The sequence below is a fragment of the Nycticebus coucang genome, chromosome 3, assembly GCF_027406575.1.
Source record: "Nycticebus coucang isolate mNycCou1 chromosome 3, mNycCou1.pri, whole genome shotgun sequence".
NCBI classification, from domain to species: domain Eukaryota; kingdom Metazoa; phylum Chordata; class Mammalia; order Primates; family Lorisidae; genus Nycticebus; species Nycticebus coucang.
This window is the reverse complement of record NC_069782.1, coordinates 42,672,136-42,689,838: the sequence shown is the minus strand read 5'-3', so window position 1 is coordinate 42,689,838 and position 17,703 is coordinate 42,672,136. Positions and strand designations below refer to the sequence as shown.

Sequence of the window (17,703 nt, the reverse complement as noted above, 5' to 3'; positions counted from 1 at the left end):
CAAGTATCCTGAATTGCTTAATAAAGGGTGAAACCATCATGCAATGGAAGAAAGTTCCCCCAACTCTCAAATTTGTGTTAAAGCTGATTCTTAAAGCATTAGGAAAAGCATATGCTTATGCCTCAAATTGTTCCAACTCAGAAAATTTTATTAACAAAAACAAGACAAATGTTCTTATAAATTGGATATTTTCCTTGCCTTTTTCAGGCAATGAGTTTTTCTCTATATTCTTGATGCCACAGAGGACACAAATTCCAGGGGGATAGTTGGGGGGGGCGGCACGGAGGACAACAGCAACTAGCTTTCAAATAGCTTATAGATCCAGAAGTAATAAAACATTAAGTTCGAAAAATAACTTCAGTTAATTAAATATAAAAATACATATGTAATTGGCATGCCAATCATAATAATTTCATGAGAAAATTAAATTTCACAAGTCAAAGTTCCACATTAAAATGTGGATCTATAAAAAATGCTAAAATAGACCCATTTTCATATGACTTTCTCCCAAAACATCTATTTTTTTTTTCTTTCAAATGCTCTTTCCCCATCCTATAGTTTTAAAAGGATAGGTAACCTTACGTATTTCTACCACTTGAAGCATGGTGTTTAAAACTCTGGACACGCTCCTTTCTGAAGCTAAATATTATGCAAGATCTTCTAAATTCCCTATATATCATAATATTGGGGAATGTAAAGACACTAGAAGAAAGATAAGTTGTGGCATTTCTTTGTTTAACGCCACGGTTCTCAACCTGTGGGTCGCAACCCCTTTGGCGGTCAAATGACCCTTTCACAGGGGTCACCTAAATACATCCTGCATATCAGATATTTATATTATGATTCCTAACGGTAGCAAAATTACAGTTATGAAGTAGCAACAAAAATAATTTTATAGTTGGGGGTCACCACAACATAAGAAACGGTATTGAAGGGTTGCAGCATTAGGAAGGTTGAGAACCACTGGTTTAAAGCAATTGTAATGCCCCAAAATTAATCATGGGATTAGATTATGGCCCATAAAGAGAGGTGTTATTTAAGAGAGCAGTCATGTCTGAAAGGCCTAATTAGAACAGTTAGGGTAGTAGCCTGATCCTGCAACAGAGTCAGTTCCCCACGGAGGCTACTGTGGAGAGTAGACAGCATAGAGAACTCTCTCCCTAATGAGCATTTCTGAACAGCAATTTTGTTCCTTTACATTTCTCTTGTCTCATAAAGTTCAGATGAATTTGTCCACACTTCATATTAATTTTTGTGATATTGACTCCCATTCTTTATTTTCAGAGACTCTGAAGAGTAATTTATTCCACTAGCCTCTTCTAACGTGCAAATTAATTCCCAGGGCTGAGTAGGCACGTCAGGTGAATTTAGCACATTAGAAGTAGCTCTCTAGTGTTCTGTGCAAATGGAAGGGAACTATGATGTAGATAATTCCAAACAGCTACTTACTTTCTAAAGTTTTTCTTTATTTACATTTTGAAAATGTGTGTAAAGTGATCATTCAGGCAAGGACCCTGTCTTCAAGGAGTTTACAATCATGTGGGTGAATGAAGACAGATACACAACAAGATGAAAACAAAGGTCTTAGTAACAGGGGTACATGGCAAGGTGCTATAGGGACTCAAGAAATGAAAGGATTGGGGCCATAAACACATGTGTGAGGTTTCCATCCCAGACATTGCTTTAGCAGAAAGTCTCGGTCTCTCTCTCTCTCTCTTTCCCACCCACATGCTGAATCTATTGCTTTTTATCTATACACAAATACTTTTTCTTCTTTGAAAAATGGATATAGACTATCCAAAAAATAAAGGAATTATAGATTTCCTAACATTGTTAAATTACATCTAAGCAGTTATTTCCACACTGGAGACCTGGCTGATGTAGCACATCAGTCAAGTTATAGGTAGGACAAATGTAGTCGTAATAAGAGTACAACATGAGCAGTCCTTAGGATATGGTCTTCTGTACCTCAAACCTGTGTTAAAAGTTTATCTGCAGAACTCTAACCCAAAGGCTGCCTGGTGTAGAATTCATATTGCATGGGAGAAAACACTAAGAAATAAACCCTGATGGGTCACATAACTAATTCCCTATGCCAAAAAGCCACCTTCAGCTTCTAGGATCTGAGGAGACCATGACAAACTCCCCTCTCTTTCGTGTCTGTAAATACGAGTGCAGATTCGGCTAGAATTGAACGATTGCCTGGTTCTTAGTTAATCATCCTTAAGAGAATCAATAGGAGTCCTTTCCGAAAAAAAGTACAAGTCCTCTATCTGGTCCTTTTAAACTCTGGATCACTGGTTCAAAAATACCAGAGTACAGAATTAGTGAATATTCTTAGGGCGTAAAACATAGTTACCAACGAAGTCACATGAGGAGCTGTGATGTGGTTTGCCTTCTATGACGATGTGTCTAATTGTCCAGCCTGTTGCTTAAATTTTCAAAAAAATTTTAGGATAAGGGAAAAGGAAGTTAGGCCTTGTTTGAAATGAGTAAACTTAAAAGTGCACAAGCTTATGCTCTAGGAATTCAGAATTTCTCACCAATGAACAGAATTTAATAGAACATAAATGCAAGTCTGTTTTCTGAAAATCCTGAACGTATAGTATTAGACATAAGCCTATTTGAAACGCAAAAAGTCAAAAATTTAGATAGGCTGATTCTCCTAACAAAACATTAGGCTCTTTTCAAAGCTATTTGATCAAGTTATAAAAATTCTGTCAAGAGGGCGGCGCCTGTGGCTCAGTCAGTAAGGCGCCGGCCCCATATACCGAGGGTGGCGGGTTCAAACCCGGCCCCGGCCAAACTGCAACCAAAAAAATAGCCGGGCGTTGTGGCGGGTGCCTGTAGTCCCAGCTACTCGGGAGGCTGAGGCAAGAGAATCGCCTAAGCCCAGGAGTTGGAGGTTGCTGTGAGCTGTGTGAGGCCACGGCACTCTACCGAGGGCCATAAAGTGAGACTCTGTCTCTACAAAAAAAAAAATAAATAAATAAAAATTCTGTCAAGAGTTTTGCTATACTATTCAGAATACAGATCACTAAAACAGTCAGTGTGGTCTCATTTCCTGTATAATGTTAGATATATTTTAATAAATTGAAAGCATAAATGGTCTTTCAAAAAAAAAAAAAAACCAATATCACTTTTGATGATACCTAAGTCAGTGTAAATAGCATTGGACTTGAGCATTTCAAGTCCTGATTACCACAGCCCTCCTCTTGAAGGATTTAAAATGTGGATGTAAAAACTGCTTTTGCCTTGATGTGAAAAATTACTAATACTTTCTTGTTGGTTTTCACAGCAGGAGAAACTGGGTGATATCTGCTTCTCCCTCCGCTACGTCCCTACTGCTGGCAAACTGACCGTTGTCATTCTGGAGGCGAAGAACCTGAAGAAGATGGATGTGGGTGGTTTATCTGGTAAGCCTGTGGCGTTTATTGATTTTTTTTAATGCTGTTTCATCACGGATACCAAATGCCTAGCACACATGCTGTGACTCCCCACTCCTTAATTGATCACAGTTCTCTCTCCCACGGAGCCTGGAAGCAGTCTCAGAATTCACCCCAACGCAGTGCCCCAGGAAGCTGCTCTCAATTTATCGGAATTGGCATAGATGATGAAATCTGTTTTCCTCCCTCGTAGCCAAAGTTTCAATTGTCGTTTCTATGACACTGGAGGCTGAGAATTGTTGCCTCTCTTTTGAGAGCCTAGGACAGATGATAGTTCTGTTGAATGTTTTGTTCAAAATTAACCCATGATAAGAAAAATAGTGTTTTATTTCAGAACGATTTATTAGGTATTTGGTAACCTAACATAGTTTTACAATAAACATTTTATTAAAGACTCAGCATTTCAAACACAAATGCATATAAAAAAATCTCAGTTTGAGAATGAATCCCCCCTGGTAAGGCACTTGACTATATTTTTATGTTTGGGGTAGGGGAAGATTTGGGGATTGAAAGTTCTGTACAACTCAATCTTAGTCAAATAAGGTAAGTCAACTATACTCTGGCTCAAAAGCAAAGTCAATTCAAGGACTTGTCATTTCCATGGTTGAACATGATTTTTCCTTTTCTCTGTATGATTAAATCAATTACATTTTTAATTTTCCAGTAAATCATTAAAGTGTGAGGAATTTTCTTGATATGCCACAAGGTCATCGTAAATCAACTCTGGTTGTCATTGTTTGCGGCTGTGGAATGACAACTAGCATTGCTGGTTATTCAATACTTTCTCTCACAAAAAATATTGCAAGCTTTAAAAAGTCCTATCAACAATAGCATGATGGTTTTATGTTCTAAAGTATAACATCTAAAAAGTGTTAAAGCTGAGTTTCTGTTCACTGACCCCCTAATTTGTTAACCAACTTCTCCTGGTGCTTAAGTTTATTTCTTTTATAAGGAAGTCACCTGGGGAAGCCACACTCCTTCTGTGTCACTGAAACCCTGTCTAGTAACGGGCTGCTTCTGTTGCCTAATAGCATAACATAGCAAATTTAAAGCAATGGTATGGTTTCCTCCAGATATATAAAGTATATTTAATGTGACTGCATGTGAAAAGCATGCAAAGAAATTTTTGACTACAATAACATTTTATTCCCAGATTACTACTTTGTATTTGTAGGTAACCTAGACTTTTTCCTGTCTTCTAGCTCAACACATTATATATTCCCCTGTATCCTCTCTCACGTAATCCCGTCCAGAATTCTATGCCAACCATCCCCTCATCACCTAGGCCCAGTACTCCCCTAGTCTTCCTCCCAGTCTTCCCTCTGCAGAGTTACAGAGCAGCTTTACCACAAAGTCACTAATGATTCAGAGCCCCTCCTTTGTTCTAACTTCTTACCAGGTCCTAAAAATGAGTTCCCAAGGTCTGAGATGAATGTTCTGACCACCGTTGGTTAACCACAGTTTGCTGTTTCTTTCCATTCTGACTCCTCCTCTGACATTCGTCATTTCCGGTTTAGTGGCGTTGGAGAGACTCCAGGCATTTTAGAGATTTGGTTAAGGAGAGCTGAGTCCAGCAGGATATATTTATGTGGTTCATAGTCATGGCACACACAGCTAGGTTATTGTGATCTATCCCAGTGAAGGAAGGGCATCTGGAATGATTTTACCACCCATTGCTCTGACTCAGCATTGTGGCATAAAAGGGGCAAAGCCAGGGGTCATCCCTGATTTAGTATTCATAATTGCTTATTATTTTTTCTAAAGAAAACCAGCTTCAGGACCCACCCAACCTGTATCTACCCCTAAATTTGAATTACCTTGAGTGATTTCAATTCTTAAATATTAAATAAAGGTATTTGAAGAGGCTTAATTTTAAGGGGTCTCTGCTGCCTCTGCAAGTAAGCCATAGTCACTTAATGGCTTACATAATGTAGATACGCCCAGCCTATGTCATACCAGATCTCCTGTTAACCACATCCACCAGCATCTCGTCTCCAGACAAGCTGCGTGAACTGCTGCCTCCAGGCTTGCACCTGGAATGCAATTCCTTCCCTCCAATGGTGTCTGGCTAAACCTTACCCATTCCTCTGGCCCAGCTGAAGTATTATTTTCTCCATTCATTCAACAAATATGCATCATGGTTCTGGGCACTAGGTTCGTATTAGTGGAAAAAACTGAAAAGACCCTGCCCTCCTGCAGCATGCATTCTAATGCAGGGAGCCAGGCAAGAAGCCACCACATTGGAAAGCCACACAGTCTACTAAGAGGTAACAAGGGCCACAGGGCAGCAAAACAGGATGGATGTAGGGTAAGGAATTTAGGGAGCAATTTTAAATGGTGGTCACCAGTAGGTGGCATTTCAGCAACAACCCTAAGAGGTAAGGAAGCAAGCCACAGGTATCTGGGGAAGAATGTGTTAGGATCCATCCCAGTAGAACAAATCTTTGCCTTTTTAAAATGCCACTCGTAGTTTTTTTACACCTCTAAACATCACACTTCTCTGTCACTAGTCTTTGTTCTGTATTTATGCCTCCAACGATGCTCTCACTGACTGGTAGCCCTGAACATAGCTACTAAATGAATAATGAATTATTTACAAAGGAGCTATGGCCTGAAAAAACAAGTATTGCATTTCAAATTTGTTTAACCTACTTACCATTAAAATAACTTTAAGTACTTAGATGGTTTGTCTCAAAGTAAGTTGACCTATGTACCAGGAGACCAAAATTATATAATAAGATCACTCCAGGTAATTTGAAAGCCAAGCTACATTTGATGGAAATGGCTTGTTAGTTGGAACTAAAGTGAGTTTTTTGGCTAGGGTTTAAACCCCATCTGCTACTACTAGTGATTTGACAATGGACAAGATATTTCGCTTTTATAAGTCTCAGTTGCATTATCTGTGAAGAGGAAATAATGAAGGGATCTTGTTGATGCGGTTATTATGAGAAGTAAATGAGAGCCCAGGGCCAGCACAAGTACATGCTCACCAAATATGACTGTAATTGTTTCTATTAGTAACTTTATCAAATCTTAGACTGAATATACAACCAATGGATGGTTTAACCAATTGCTTGATTCAATATGGAGTAAAAAAATTCATCTGTCTGATGATGAGATTAGCTGATTAATTCTGGCAAATCAGCAATTTATATGAGTAGGTCCGTGTTTTCCATAGACCCAATAGTGAATTAAGATGCATATTAACAAAAAATTAAAGAAAATAAGCAATGGAAACTTTTCTAAAAATTATTTTTACTACAATCTGACAAGGTCACTTTATTTTCTTCCTACAGTGTTAATTCAAAATGCACTGTGCAAAGATTTTGTATCTGTTCATATATCCATATGACAAGCAAAGCAAATGCCAGCCCTTCACACATTATACAAAATTAATTGGACTATTCACGTCTCTATAGCAGATCTTTGCACTTGCATTCTTAATGTTCCAACTCTCAAGTACTTGTGAGCAATAGTGGAGATTTCTTTATCTAACCATACTCATGAATCTATTAATGACTATGGTTAGAAATGTGTCACTCGGCAGTTTCCTTTTGTGAACATCATAGTGTGTGCTTACACAGACCTGGGTGGTCTAGCATACTGCACACCTAGGCCATCTGCTACCACCTATTGCTCCTAGACTGAAGACCTGTACAGAATGTTACTGTACTGAATCCTGTAGGCAACTATAACACAGTGATATTTGTGTATCTAAACATACCAAAGGTATGGTAAAAATAGAGTATTATAGTGTTATGGGACCACCTCGACCCAAATGTTGCTACGCAGAGCATAGCTGTGTTTATATTGAGATCTTGAATCTTACCGTCTGCAACACCGTTCTTCAGGAGCAAATTAGTGCGGAAGAATATGTGTGGTTTTTTATGCCCTATCCTTCAAGAAACTCAAGCCCTCTGCCTGGTAAACATATTTCAGTGTCCTCAGGCCTGTTATGTATTTCTGTGTATGGAATAAATCTTCCTTCAAATAATAAATATTTTCTATTCAGGGAAAATTGAGAAAGAGTATGAAGAAGTCTAAGAAAGTAGAGGCCCTGGAAAAGTTGAGAATTCTCAGAGCTGTGAGGAGGGATGTTTCATAGTTCTGAGCTATCTTACTGTTTGAACTGAGGTTTTATATACTCAAATTTGTAGACTCACAAGTCAGACACTAATCAAAGACCTTGTTCCTTATCTTTATTTAAGTCATGGCAACTTCCCTCAAGTTCCGTGTGTGTGCGTGTGTGTGGTCAGAAATTTGAGACTTCTGGGAACATCTTTAGTGAGGACTGTCAGGAGGATGACTTGTTTGTGTTTTCTATCACAAATTAAATGAAATTCTGGAAGTTTTCTGCTTAAGGACATGGCTGTTTAAAAAAAGGAAGACCAAACTTCTCCATCAGAAAAATGGAAGTGATTATAGCTTTTAAATTACGATTAGGTAGGAATTCTACCTTTCAACCTAAAATCTGAGAATTACTTTTAACTGTTAAAAAAGTGACTTGATTAGTTATAGAGCACTTGCTGGTTTCAGAAATCCTTTTTTAACTTGTTTTTCTCATGCGGTTCCCATGAAAGTCCTGTGAGGTAGATTCTGAAAATAATATTCTAATTTTCCTGAGAGAAAACTGAAACTTAGAGACATTAGAAAATGAACCAGACTGCCGCACCTTTTGGGGGTAAGACACGATTGCAAGAGGGACTTTGCCTAACAAATGCAATCAGTGCAACCTGGTTTCTTATATCCTCGATGAATCCCCAACAATAAAAAAAAAAAAAGGAAGAAGGAAGGAAGGAAAGAGTGAAGTCTGAAAGTGGAAGCAACTACTTGAGGGAAACGAGGGAGGAAGAAGAAATGGCGGCAGAGGTGGCAGAGGCACAGCCGTCAGTGGGTGTCAGAGCCAGTGTGTGCAGGTCAGATGCTGAGACCCAGGCCGGCAAATTCCCTCTGTCCCCATCACCCACCACCCCTCTCTCCTCCCCACTTTCTTTCTATAAGATGCTCTTTTAAAAAAAAAACACTTTCTCCATCTACTTTTGTACTAGAATTATGATTTGGGAAACAGCCAGTTTCAATATCCAACATCATTGAGGAAAGAGCAACTCAACCCAGCTCAGGGAACCACATAGATTCCACATGGAAACCACAAGTCAGCAGTGGCAGGAGCAGTCACTCCTCAGCCTTTCAGCTGAGGTCACGTGTAGCGGTGGCAGGATCATTCTTCTAGACAGTAATTGTCAAGATGTGACTTTTTGCCTGCCTTCATCAGAACCATCCAGGGTATGTGTTAAGATTTAAGATGTCAAGAGCTCAAACCAAGGGCAGTGCCTGTGACTCAAAGGAGTAGGGCGCCAGCCCCATATGCCGGAGGTGGCGGGTTCAAACCCAGCCCCAGCCAAAAACTGCAAAAAAAAAAGAAAGAAATAGAACTCAAACTAAGAGGTTGTAACAGAGCTATTTAGAGGTGGGAACTTGGAAACTGCATTTTAGACAGTCTCCCCCTCCACACTCACACCCATGTTCTTATTATACATCCCTCTTTAAAAAATTTGTTTTTGTTAGCAATGTAGAATAGAACCTTTCTTTATATACTGGAATTCTCTCAAGTTAGTTCTATAGCTTTCATCAGTCTAATGTCCTCTACCCTGAAAAATACCTTGCCCACATGTCTAAATTATTATCTTCTTTTTTCAGCATTTGCCACTGACAGAGGAGATGAAAACAGTAGGTGTTTTCTCTGTACATCCTGAAGTTTTCTCCAACACCCTCAACCACCACCCTTATCTATCCTCCCATTGGTGCTGAAAGCACAACAAAGAAAACCACTCTAAGTTCAGTTGATTTGAACTAAAAGCCACTAGTCTGGGAGTTGGGTCAATAAATAAAACGACAAAAACTTATTTGAGCCAATTAGACAGGGATATGCAAATTAATTGGCCTTGATATCAGGGTCAAGCAATAATATGCAAATAAACTAGCATCTTATTGAGTTAATGGGACAGGAATATGCATAATAAGTTGGCTGTGATGTCTAAAGCTTCATCATCATTTTAGGCGTGAATGTTACAATGTAATATTAATTCTGAAACACTTCAAAATGCTTAATTACAATATTGATAAAATAATCTGAATCCCTAAGATGTGAACAGATTGATCTAAAAAAGAAATGACAAACTTTGAAACTGGATTATCCCGGAAATTGAGTTATTAAAAAGGATTCTTGAAAGTCCTATGTAAGTTAAGATCCAGGCACAGTTAACTAGTGCCATAGAATGGATAAAAATGCTGGGTCCTGAAGGACTAACAGTAGTTTTAAGAATATGAGAAGAGCAGATGTGAAATCCTGAGAAGTGAGTGATCGGCTGAAATGTATTAGTTCAGAACAGTTAGCACAAAAGTTCCTAAGTAAGTTCTTTAGCCAGCTGGTACATACCTAATCATTCAACAAACATCAAGTGAATTCCCACTGTGCACCAGGCACCATGCCAATCCATGGGAATACAAGTAAAAATAACAGCAGACACCAGCTTAGCAAAATGTGAGCCAGACCCCGTTCTAAATGCTTTACATATGGTTAGCTGATTTAATACCCATTACAACCCTATGAGGTAGATACTATTTTTAATTCTATTTTATTGATGGAACTGAAGGAGAGGTAAATAACTTTCCCAAGGTCACAGAATTAGTATTTGGCAGAGCTAGGATGTCAACCCAAGTCTGCCTTCAGTCTTCATGAATAAAACATGACTTGTAGGTCTTGTTCAAACCACAGAGCAGGTGGCCAACAACATGCTATGGTTTGAAAGATGTCCAAAACGTCTACCTGATTCCAAATAGCCTTTATACCCAAACTAAAATTCCATCATGGAAATCACTTAACATAAATGAGTTGGTTGATTGTTTAATTAGTTATTTGGAACTTAGATAGCAAAAAATGGGATCAATAAATCCATAAGACCGGACATTGAATATAAATAGATTATTTCCATGCTGAAAAGGACCTTCCAGTTTCTCCTTTGTGGACGGATTGGAGCGTTGTTGTAGTGATTGATTATTTGCACACGAAAGAGGATGGAACACAAATCAGTGATGTTTCTGCTTTATCCGTGGGACAGAAGACAGTCCGAGTCTCAGGAATTTGAGTGCCTTTCAGGTGGTAGAGAGATTAAAGAAAAACTTCATTTATTACTCAGTTTTATCAAGGCCTGATTCTGAAAGGCATATGTGGTATTATTGGAGTATAGGGTGGTATGATGCCAAGGTACAAAATCTCACCATGCCTGTGAATTGGTAGGGAACTCTGTAGGACAAAAGTACATATTTAAATGTCAAAATTAAAGAAACTGGAATTACAAAGGACAATTTACCAGGAAAATAGAGCTCAGCTGGAAAATGTTAATAAGAGATCTACAGATAGAGTTGTAGAAATAGTGAGTTCCAAAGAGGTCTTTCTAAGCCATTTTTGCTAGTCATCTGAAAGCTCCCAGTTCTCAAGGTGACATATTAATAAATGCTTCTAGCCATTGAAATGCCAAGTTCAGTGGATAAATTAAAAAACATCTAGTGAGGCTGAGTAAACCAAAATGGGGTAGATGAGCTTCATTGTTGGCAAGCTAAGAAATGATAACATTGCAAAGAAAAAAAAACTCAAATTAAAGTATAGCATAGTAGGCTCAACTAGAAACCAAGAAAAAGTCACATAGAACCATCCATTGGAGACATTCACCAAGCGTGCTGCTACTCTCAAAACGATTTGATGTTGTCACAGAAGATTTTATAAATACCGGGGCCCAGGGTGGAGGGATGACCTACATTCCTTGAGCCCAGAATTCATTCACAGGTAGAATTCTTATAGTTATGGTTGCCCGACTCCGGAAAGACAGGGGTGTCCGCTGATCACCTGCCGTGGGAGGGCAGCTAAAATAGAGGCATCAGGGATCTGGCAATGAGGATAGGCTAAGAAAATGGGCACTCTGTAGTCTGAAAAAGACAGGCCGAGCAGAGATTAAAGTCTGAAAATCATGAAAGGCAGAGCTAGAGTAATAAACACCTACTTATTTACCACATCCCACAATACTGGAATTAAGAAGCAACCTTGATGTTTGAAAGAGAATGGATAAAAGGGATGGCTCTTCGGGAAGATAGCAAAGGCAGCTTTCTACCCGAAAATTCTTTGTCAAATTTTCTTTACTACTTTATAGTTGGGCCCTAAAAACATGTTGCTCTAAAACCTAGACTGAAACATGAGGCTAAGAGAAATGTAAGTGTCTGCTGTGGCTTAAAAGAGGACATCTGGAAACCTTCATTCTGTGCTGTCTCGTGGAACTCCTTCACACCGTCACAAATGGCACCACGGCTGCCTGTGTCACTAATCCGACCCAGAATAGCTGTGTTTCCATCCTTGACTTGAGTATTTCTGTCCCCTTCTCTCTACTCAGTATACAGAAAAGGAATAGAAAAGGTCTGAATTTCTAATCGGTAATTGGGTTGGCAGGAACAGAGCCCCCAGCTATTCTTGTTGTTTAAAATTACCTTTGGTGGGCTTTCTCAAAAGATTTTATTGTCCGTATTTGGTAAAAAAAAAAAAAAGTTTTTTTCCTGATAAAACTATTAAAAAGATACAGCAAAAGTCTATGCTATTTTTCTCTTCCTTTTATGAAACGGTGACATTCCTGTTAGTAAAGCCTAACATTTAGGTGGCAAAAATGTGCAAAGTTTTGAATCCCCAACACTGCCGTAAATGCTTGAAGAAACAGAAACATCAAAAATAACCTTATGAAAAAATCTGTACTTTATTCAATTCTCCTCCACTCCCAAAAAAACACTGCTTATTTTGGTCACTTTATTTGTCAGCTCAATTATAAGTGTATCGCTCTTTTACCATCTTGCACCTGCTGTGCTGTGAGATCCTTTGAGAACAGCGATTTTGTCCATGGATCTTTGTATTCGTTAAGCCCTAGCATATATGTTGGGGGGATAGATATCAACATATCCTACATAAACCAGTTATGACTATTAAAATTCTAGCAATCTCACTCATTGTCTTCATCTTCCAACAAATCTGACTTAATTTTATCCACTTAATGCAATATTTGTGGCAAAAGAAGAGTTTGGTAGTGCTCTTATTATAATAGAAATAATAGCTCCATAAATAGAAACCAGAGTATGGAATCCTTGAAACTGATTGGTTATTTTAGCCACCATTTTCAGGAGAGATTTTACTTCCTTTCTTTATTTTCTCCCTTCACCACTCTCTTGAGTGGTTTAAAAAAAAAAAAAAAAAGAGTCAGACTATGTCCAAGAGATAAAAAGATGAGAGTGACACAGAAATGCACACGTTACTGTCATTATACCTGAATGACAGTCATAAAGGCATTTTCTGTGGAAGAAGAGAAGACAGAATGATACCCTGGTCGCATGCTTTGCCCAGCATGACCGGATAAGGCAATGATTCAGCATCTCACTAAGTAGAGATGAACTCCTTATAAAAGGAAGTCAAACCACCAGAGCAGCCGGTCGCCTTTGTGAATTACTAATGGCCGCACTTTTGCTGCACATCACTCTCAGTGATGGCCGGAAAAGTAGGAGGCTTCCTGTGACTTTTCCTTCCACAAATAAATGCTCCTAAGTGTTTACTTAGGAAATGGACTTTTTAACTTAAAAATGTTTATTTTATATCATCAGAAACACCGAAATTTCTTTTATCCAATACTAAAGTAATGAGGGGGAGAAATACATAGATTTCAAACTACTGATTTCAGCCAAGAGGATGACATTGTAATTAATGACTTGTCCTCTGTTAACAAAAAAGAGCCAAATGCACCTTTCATCAACAATGCACTTAGAGAACTGATGCATACATCTGCAACTGTGAGATCACACAGTTATCTCCTGAAATAGCTGGCATTTCTTGATAATATTATGAACTTTCATATTCTTATTAAGGAAACACATCTTTCACAAATAATACTGTATCAAATTTCTCTGGAATTTTAGTTTTAAAGGTACAGAGAAGCTCAAGAAAAAATATTAGTATAACTCATAACCCTACCATTTCTTTAAATACATGAGGTAAGAAATTAAGAACTCAAATCAGCCCCTCTCATCCTTTCCCATTCCTCAAAGAGTTCATTGTCTCAAGGGAACCATTTGAAATTTCATACCTTTCAGATGATCTTTCTGCTTATAACAATTACACATGTACATGCATTATACAAAAATGGGATTAATTGAAACATATTGTTCTGTAATTATGCTTTTCTTTCAGATTAATATGAGGGTACAGCTAATTAGGTTTCATTATTTGCATTTGGTAGGTAGAGTGTTGTAGTTGTGCCCCCACCCAGGAGATGTGCCGTACGCCCTTACTCTGCAATTATTTTTTACCTAGAAAGACACAACAGAAATCCTTCAGGTCAATCCTATAGATCTGCCATGACATCTATTGGCTGCTTAGCATGCCCTTGTTTGGATGTCTCATAATATGTTTAGTAATTCTCTTATACATACAACTCCATGAGAAAAGCAAGATAACTTCACCAAAGAAATTCAAACGAGAGCTAGATAAATAGTCCATGATGGACTCTAGGACAGCAGACAATATAGCAAAGATGTCGCTTCCTCCCCAAAATTAAATGCCATAAATAAATTTGAAATACAAGCAATACAATTGGAAAGAAAGCTTTGCCTCATATAAACAGATAAAATGTTAACACACACAAAAAAAATCCCTATAATACAAAGAGCTCCTGCATATCAGTAAGTGAAAGAAAAGCAATGGGAGGATGTCTCCATTTTATTAATGTTCCTAAAATTTGACGCCGTTCATTCTACTCTTGGCCTCTACTGCTAAGAAGTAAAATGCTACATTTATACTGTCTCATCATGTGTCTAAATTTAAAGTAAGATTTTAAAGTAAGATGTAATTATCCTAAGTTCAAAAACTAAAAGCACGTTGCTTAAAAAGCCACTAGAGTGATTGCAAAAAATACCCCCCCAAAAAATCACATCATTGGCCTGTAGATTTTCAGACCCATTTTAATCCCTATCTGCAGGATTTTGAATCCATTAAAACACTCAGTTCAGCACCATTTGTTACAAAAGCAACTTGAAAAGAACCGTGACAGCCGCTAAGAATCAAAGTAAGAATACATACCATTATGAAAGTCAAAACCAGCATTTGTATGAGAATTTTCCAATTTCTGGACTTTATAAAACCACTTAAATATTTGAAAGTTTCCTTCACTGAAAATTATCAATTCAGGTTGTGTATTTAGAAAACACGACTTGAATTTTATAGTACCATCTTTGATGCAATGGAAATATTTAAATGGAACTAGCCTAAAGAGCTATATAGTATTATATTACAGTGAAGCACAAGTCCACTAGAATCTATTTTAATTGTAACTAAAAGACATGTTCATGTTTTATGTTTATAAAGAGTTCACTAAAAATCGTAAAAAAAAAAAAAAGTAGCAGAGATTTTAAAAGAAGCTTATGAATTATGCAGGTCTGAACTTTCATTTTAATAACTTCATTAAAATATAAAAACCTTAAAAGCCTCCCAACAGGAATTTAGCTTTATAGAAATGCTTTATACACGCCCTGACCTTGCCAAGAGGCACGCCTAAGGCATGATTTAGCAGTATTACAGGGCAAAGCCTAATAATAAATACCTATCTGAAAATGCCAGCACCTGTCCTTGCCTCCTTGGTCTCCAGAGGAGTTGCAACTCAGCCATAAACAAACTCTCTCCTGACAGACAGCAGGGCACAGTACAAAGGGAACAGCATCCAGCATTGGGGAAACTGGATCTGAAGCCTTAAACCTTTCTGATCCTCAGTCTGTTCATCTATAAAATTGGGGCATTAAAGATAGCCACGCCAGTGGGTAAACAAATGAGATAGTGTTAGGTGGAAGTTCTCAGTAGGAAGCATGATATAAGTGTTATTTCTAAGCCAAAGACAGATCTCAGTTAACTCGTAACTTTTCTCATCATATTCTGACTCCAGGAAAACATATGTTCCTATATGGGTGATAGATATACTGTGTGTGTGTGTGTGTGTGTGTGTTTAAAGAGCACCTCTTCACACCAGGCACAGTGGCTCATAGCTGTAATCCTAGAATTGTGGGAGGCTGAGGCAGGTGCATCACTTGAGCTCAGGCGTTTGAGACCAGCCTGAGACAGAGCAAGACCCTGTCTCTAAAAATTTAGCCAGGCATTGGCTCATCACCCGTAGCTCAACAGTTGGGCACCAGCCACATACAGTGGAGCTGGCAGGTTCAAATCCAGCCTGGGCCTGCCAAACAATAACTACTACAACCAAAAAATAGCCAGGCGTTGTGGTGGGCACTTGTAGTCCCAGCTACTTGGGAGGCTGAGGCAAGAAAAAGGCTTAAGCCCAAAAGTTTGAGGTTGCTGTGAGCTGTGATACCACAGCACTCTACCAAGGCCAACATAGTGACTCTGTCTCAAAAAAAAACATCTGTCTCAAAATATATATATATATATATATATATATTAGCCAGGTATTGTGGTGGGCACCTATATCTAGGCTACTTCGGAGGCTGAGGCAAGAAAAAGGCTTGAGCCTAAGAGTTTGAGGTTGCTGTGAGCCATTATACCATGGGACTCTACATAGAGAGACAAAGTGAGACTCTGTCTCAAAAAAAAAAAAAAAAAGAATGCCTATTAATTTGGGGGCAGCAGTCATTGTCTTTGACTAACCTGTGACAGCACCTGAAGTTAAGGTGGATCGTCCCCATGTCTCCTCTTACCATCTGGCCATAAGATCTAGCACATTTTATGAGAAATTCGACCACCTTCAGCACTTTAAGCTATTTATTTAAGATAGCAGAGTTCTGTCTTCCGAGGAGTTCTTTGATGATAACAGATCCAAGACAAACACAGCTAATTAGGCCAACAAACAGGAATGGAGAGGAAGAGCTGAGCCCCTGTCATCTTAATTATCAAGTTAATGCCTGGTCACTGGACAAACTCTTCTCTCTAAAATGAAATACTACAAGATGGAACCTGCTGGCACAATGTTAATTTGGCTAGAAGTGGTCCCAGGGGATACAGTGTGGGGAGTCAGCATATCATTGTTAGTGCATAACCAAGTGGTAAAGATTTCAACATTCCCTTATTTCTACAAATTCTCAAATCTCCGCAAATAAAATCTACACTGAAACCAAGAAAAGTACCCACGTGAACTCCCACGTTCTTGTATCCAAAGACCCTTCGACCCTCTCCAGCTTGTTTTCCTCCAGCTGGAATTTCATTTTCTGTATCAAACATATTCCCAGATTGTGCCCATGTTGGCATTTCAAAAAATAGAAAGAGCTTCAATTGGATTATATATCTGCTCCCCTTAAATCAAATAAATTATTCTTCTTACCAGTAGGAAAACTAGCTCAGATAAAGTATTTACATACTAAGAATCTAAGTAAGAAATGTGAAAAATTGTTATGTATTAGCTCTAGAGGACAGATGATTCCTCTGTGCTGCTCACTTTGTTACTTACCTAATCGCTAAATCTGCCCACATCAGTGATGTCGAACTGAGCCTCTCTCAAACAACCAGCCAGCCTGATTCAAGGTTAAGCCAACTGCTTAGGAAACATGAACCTGAACACTGAAGTTCAGACTGTAGGGATGAAGATTCTAGAGCTTCACAGGATGCTGAGGCAGATATAAACACAAAATTAGAAGGTACATGTCAGCCTGGCCCTCTGAAAACCTCTTCATTAAAATAATGCAATCAGGGCTGCTTTTTTCTCCCCAGTAAGTATTATTCATACAGTAGGATTCAACACAATAGAACTAAAGTGCATGTAAGTTTACTCCAAAGATCCAACTATCCTCAAACCAGAGTACATATAGTATATATCTTTTAAAATCATTGGCCTTCCATTATTATAGCATACATAGATTTGACTCCGATAACTGCCACTTACTTTTGCTTTTTAAATCTAAATTAGTCCAGCCATCTTTAATGCTGCAAGAGAAACTAGTTATTAAACTACTAGAACTTAATATTTGTAAGTTAGATAATGGAGAATGAAATTCTTTTTCATCTTGGGTAGGTCAGTAAGAGAAAGGATATTTCTTTTTATTTCCACTTACTGTGGATATGGGTGGTCATTGCCTCTCTAACTTTCCATTCAAATTTCAAAATAATGTAATCTGCAATATAAAGCAACTATGAAATCTTATTACCAATTGAGATTATTTCAAAGAGAAGACCTCAGCAAAA

The 17,703-nt window shown here is 38.2% G+C and overlaps 1 protein-coding gene across 2 annotated transcripts in view; it reads left to right on the top strand.

Annotated features, from left to right (window-relative positions):
• SYT1 (synaptotagmin 1) overlaps positions 1-17,703 on the top strand; it is a 599,049-nt gene that overhangs the window by 488,391 nt on the left and 92,955 nt on the right. For both annotated transcript variants that reach the window (XM_053584516.1, XM_053584515.1), the window contains exon 9: positions 3,299-3,416. In XM_053584516.1, coding sequence (XP_053440491.1) covers positions 3,299-3,416 — 118 coding nt within the window. The remainder of the gene's footprint in view (positions 1-3,298; positions 3,417-17,703) is intronic.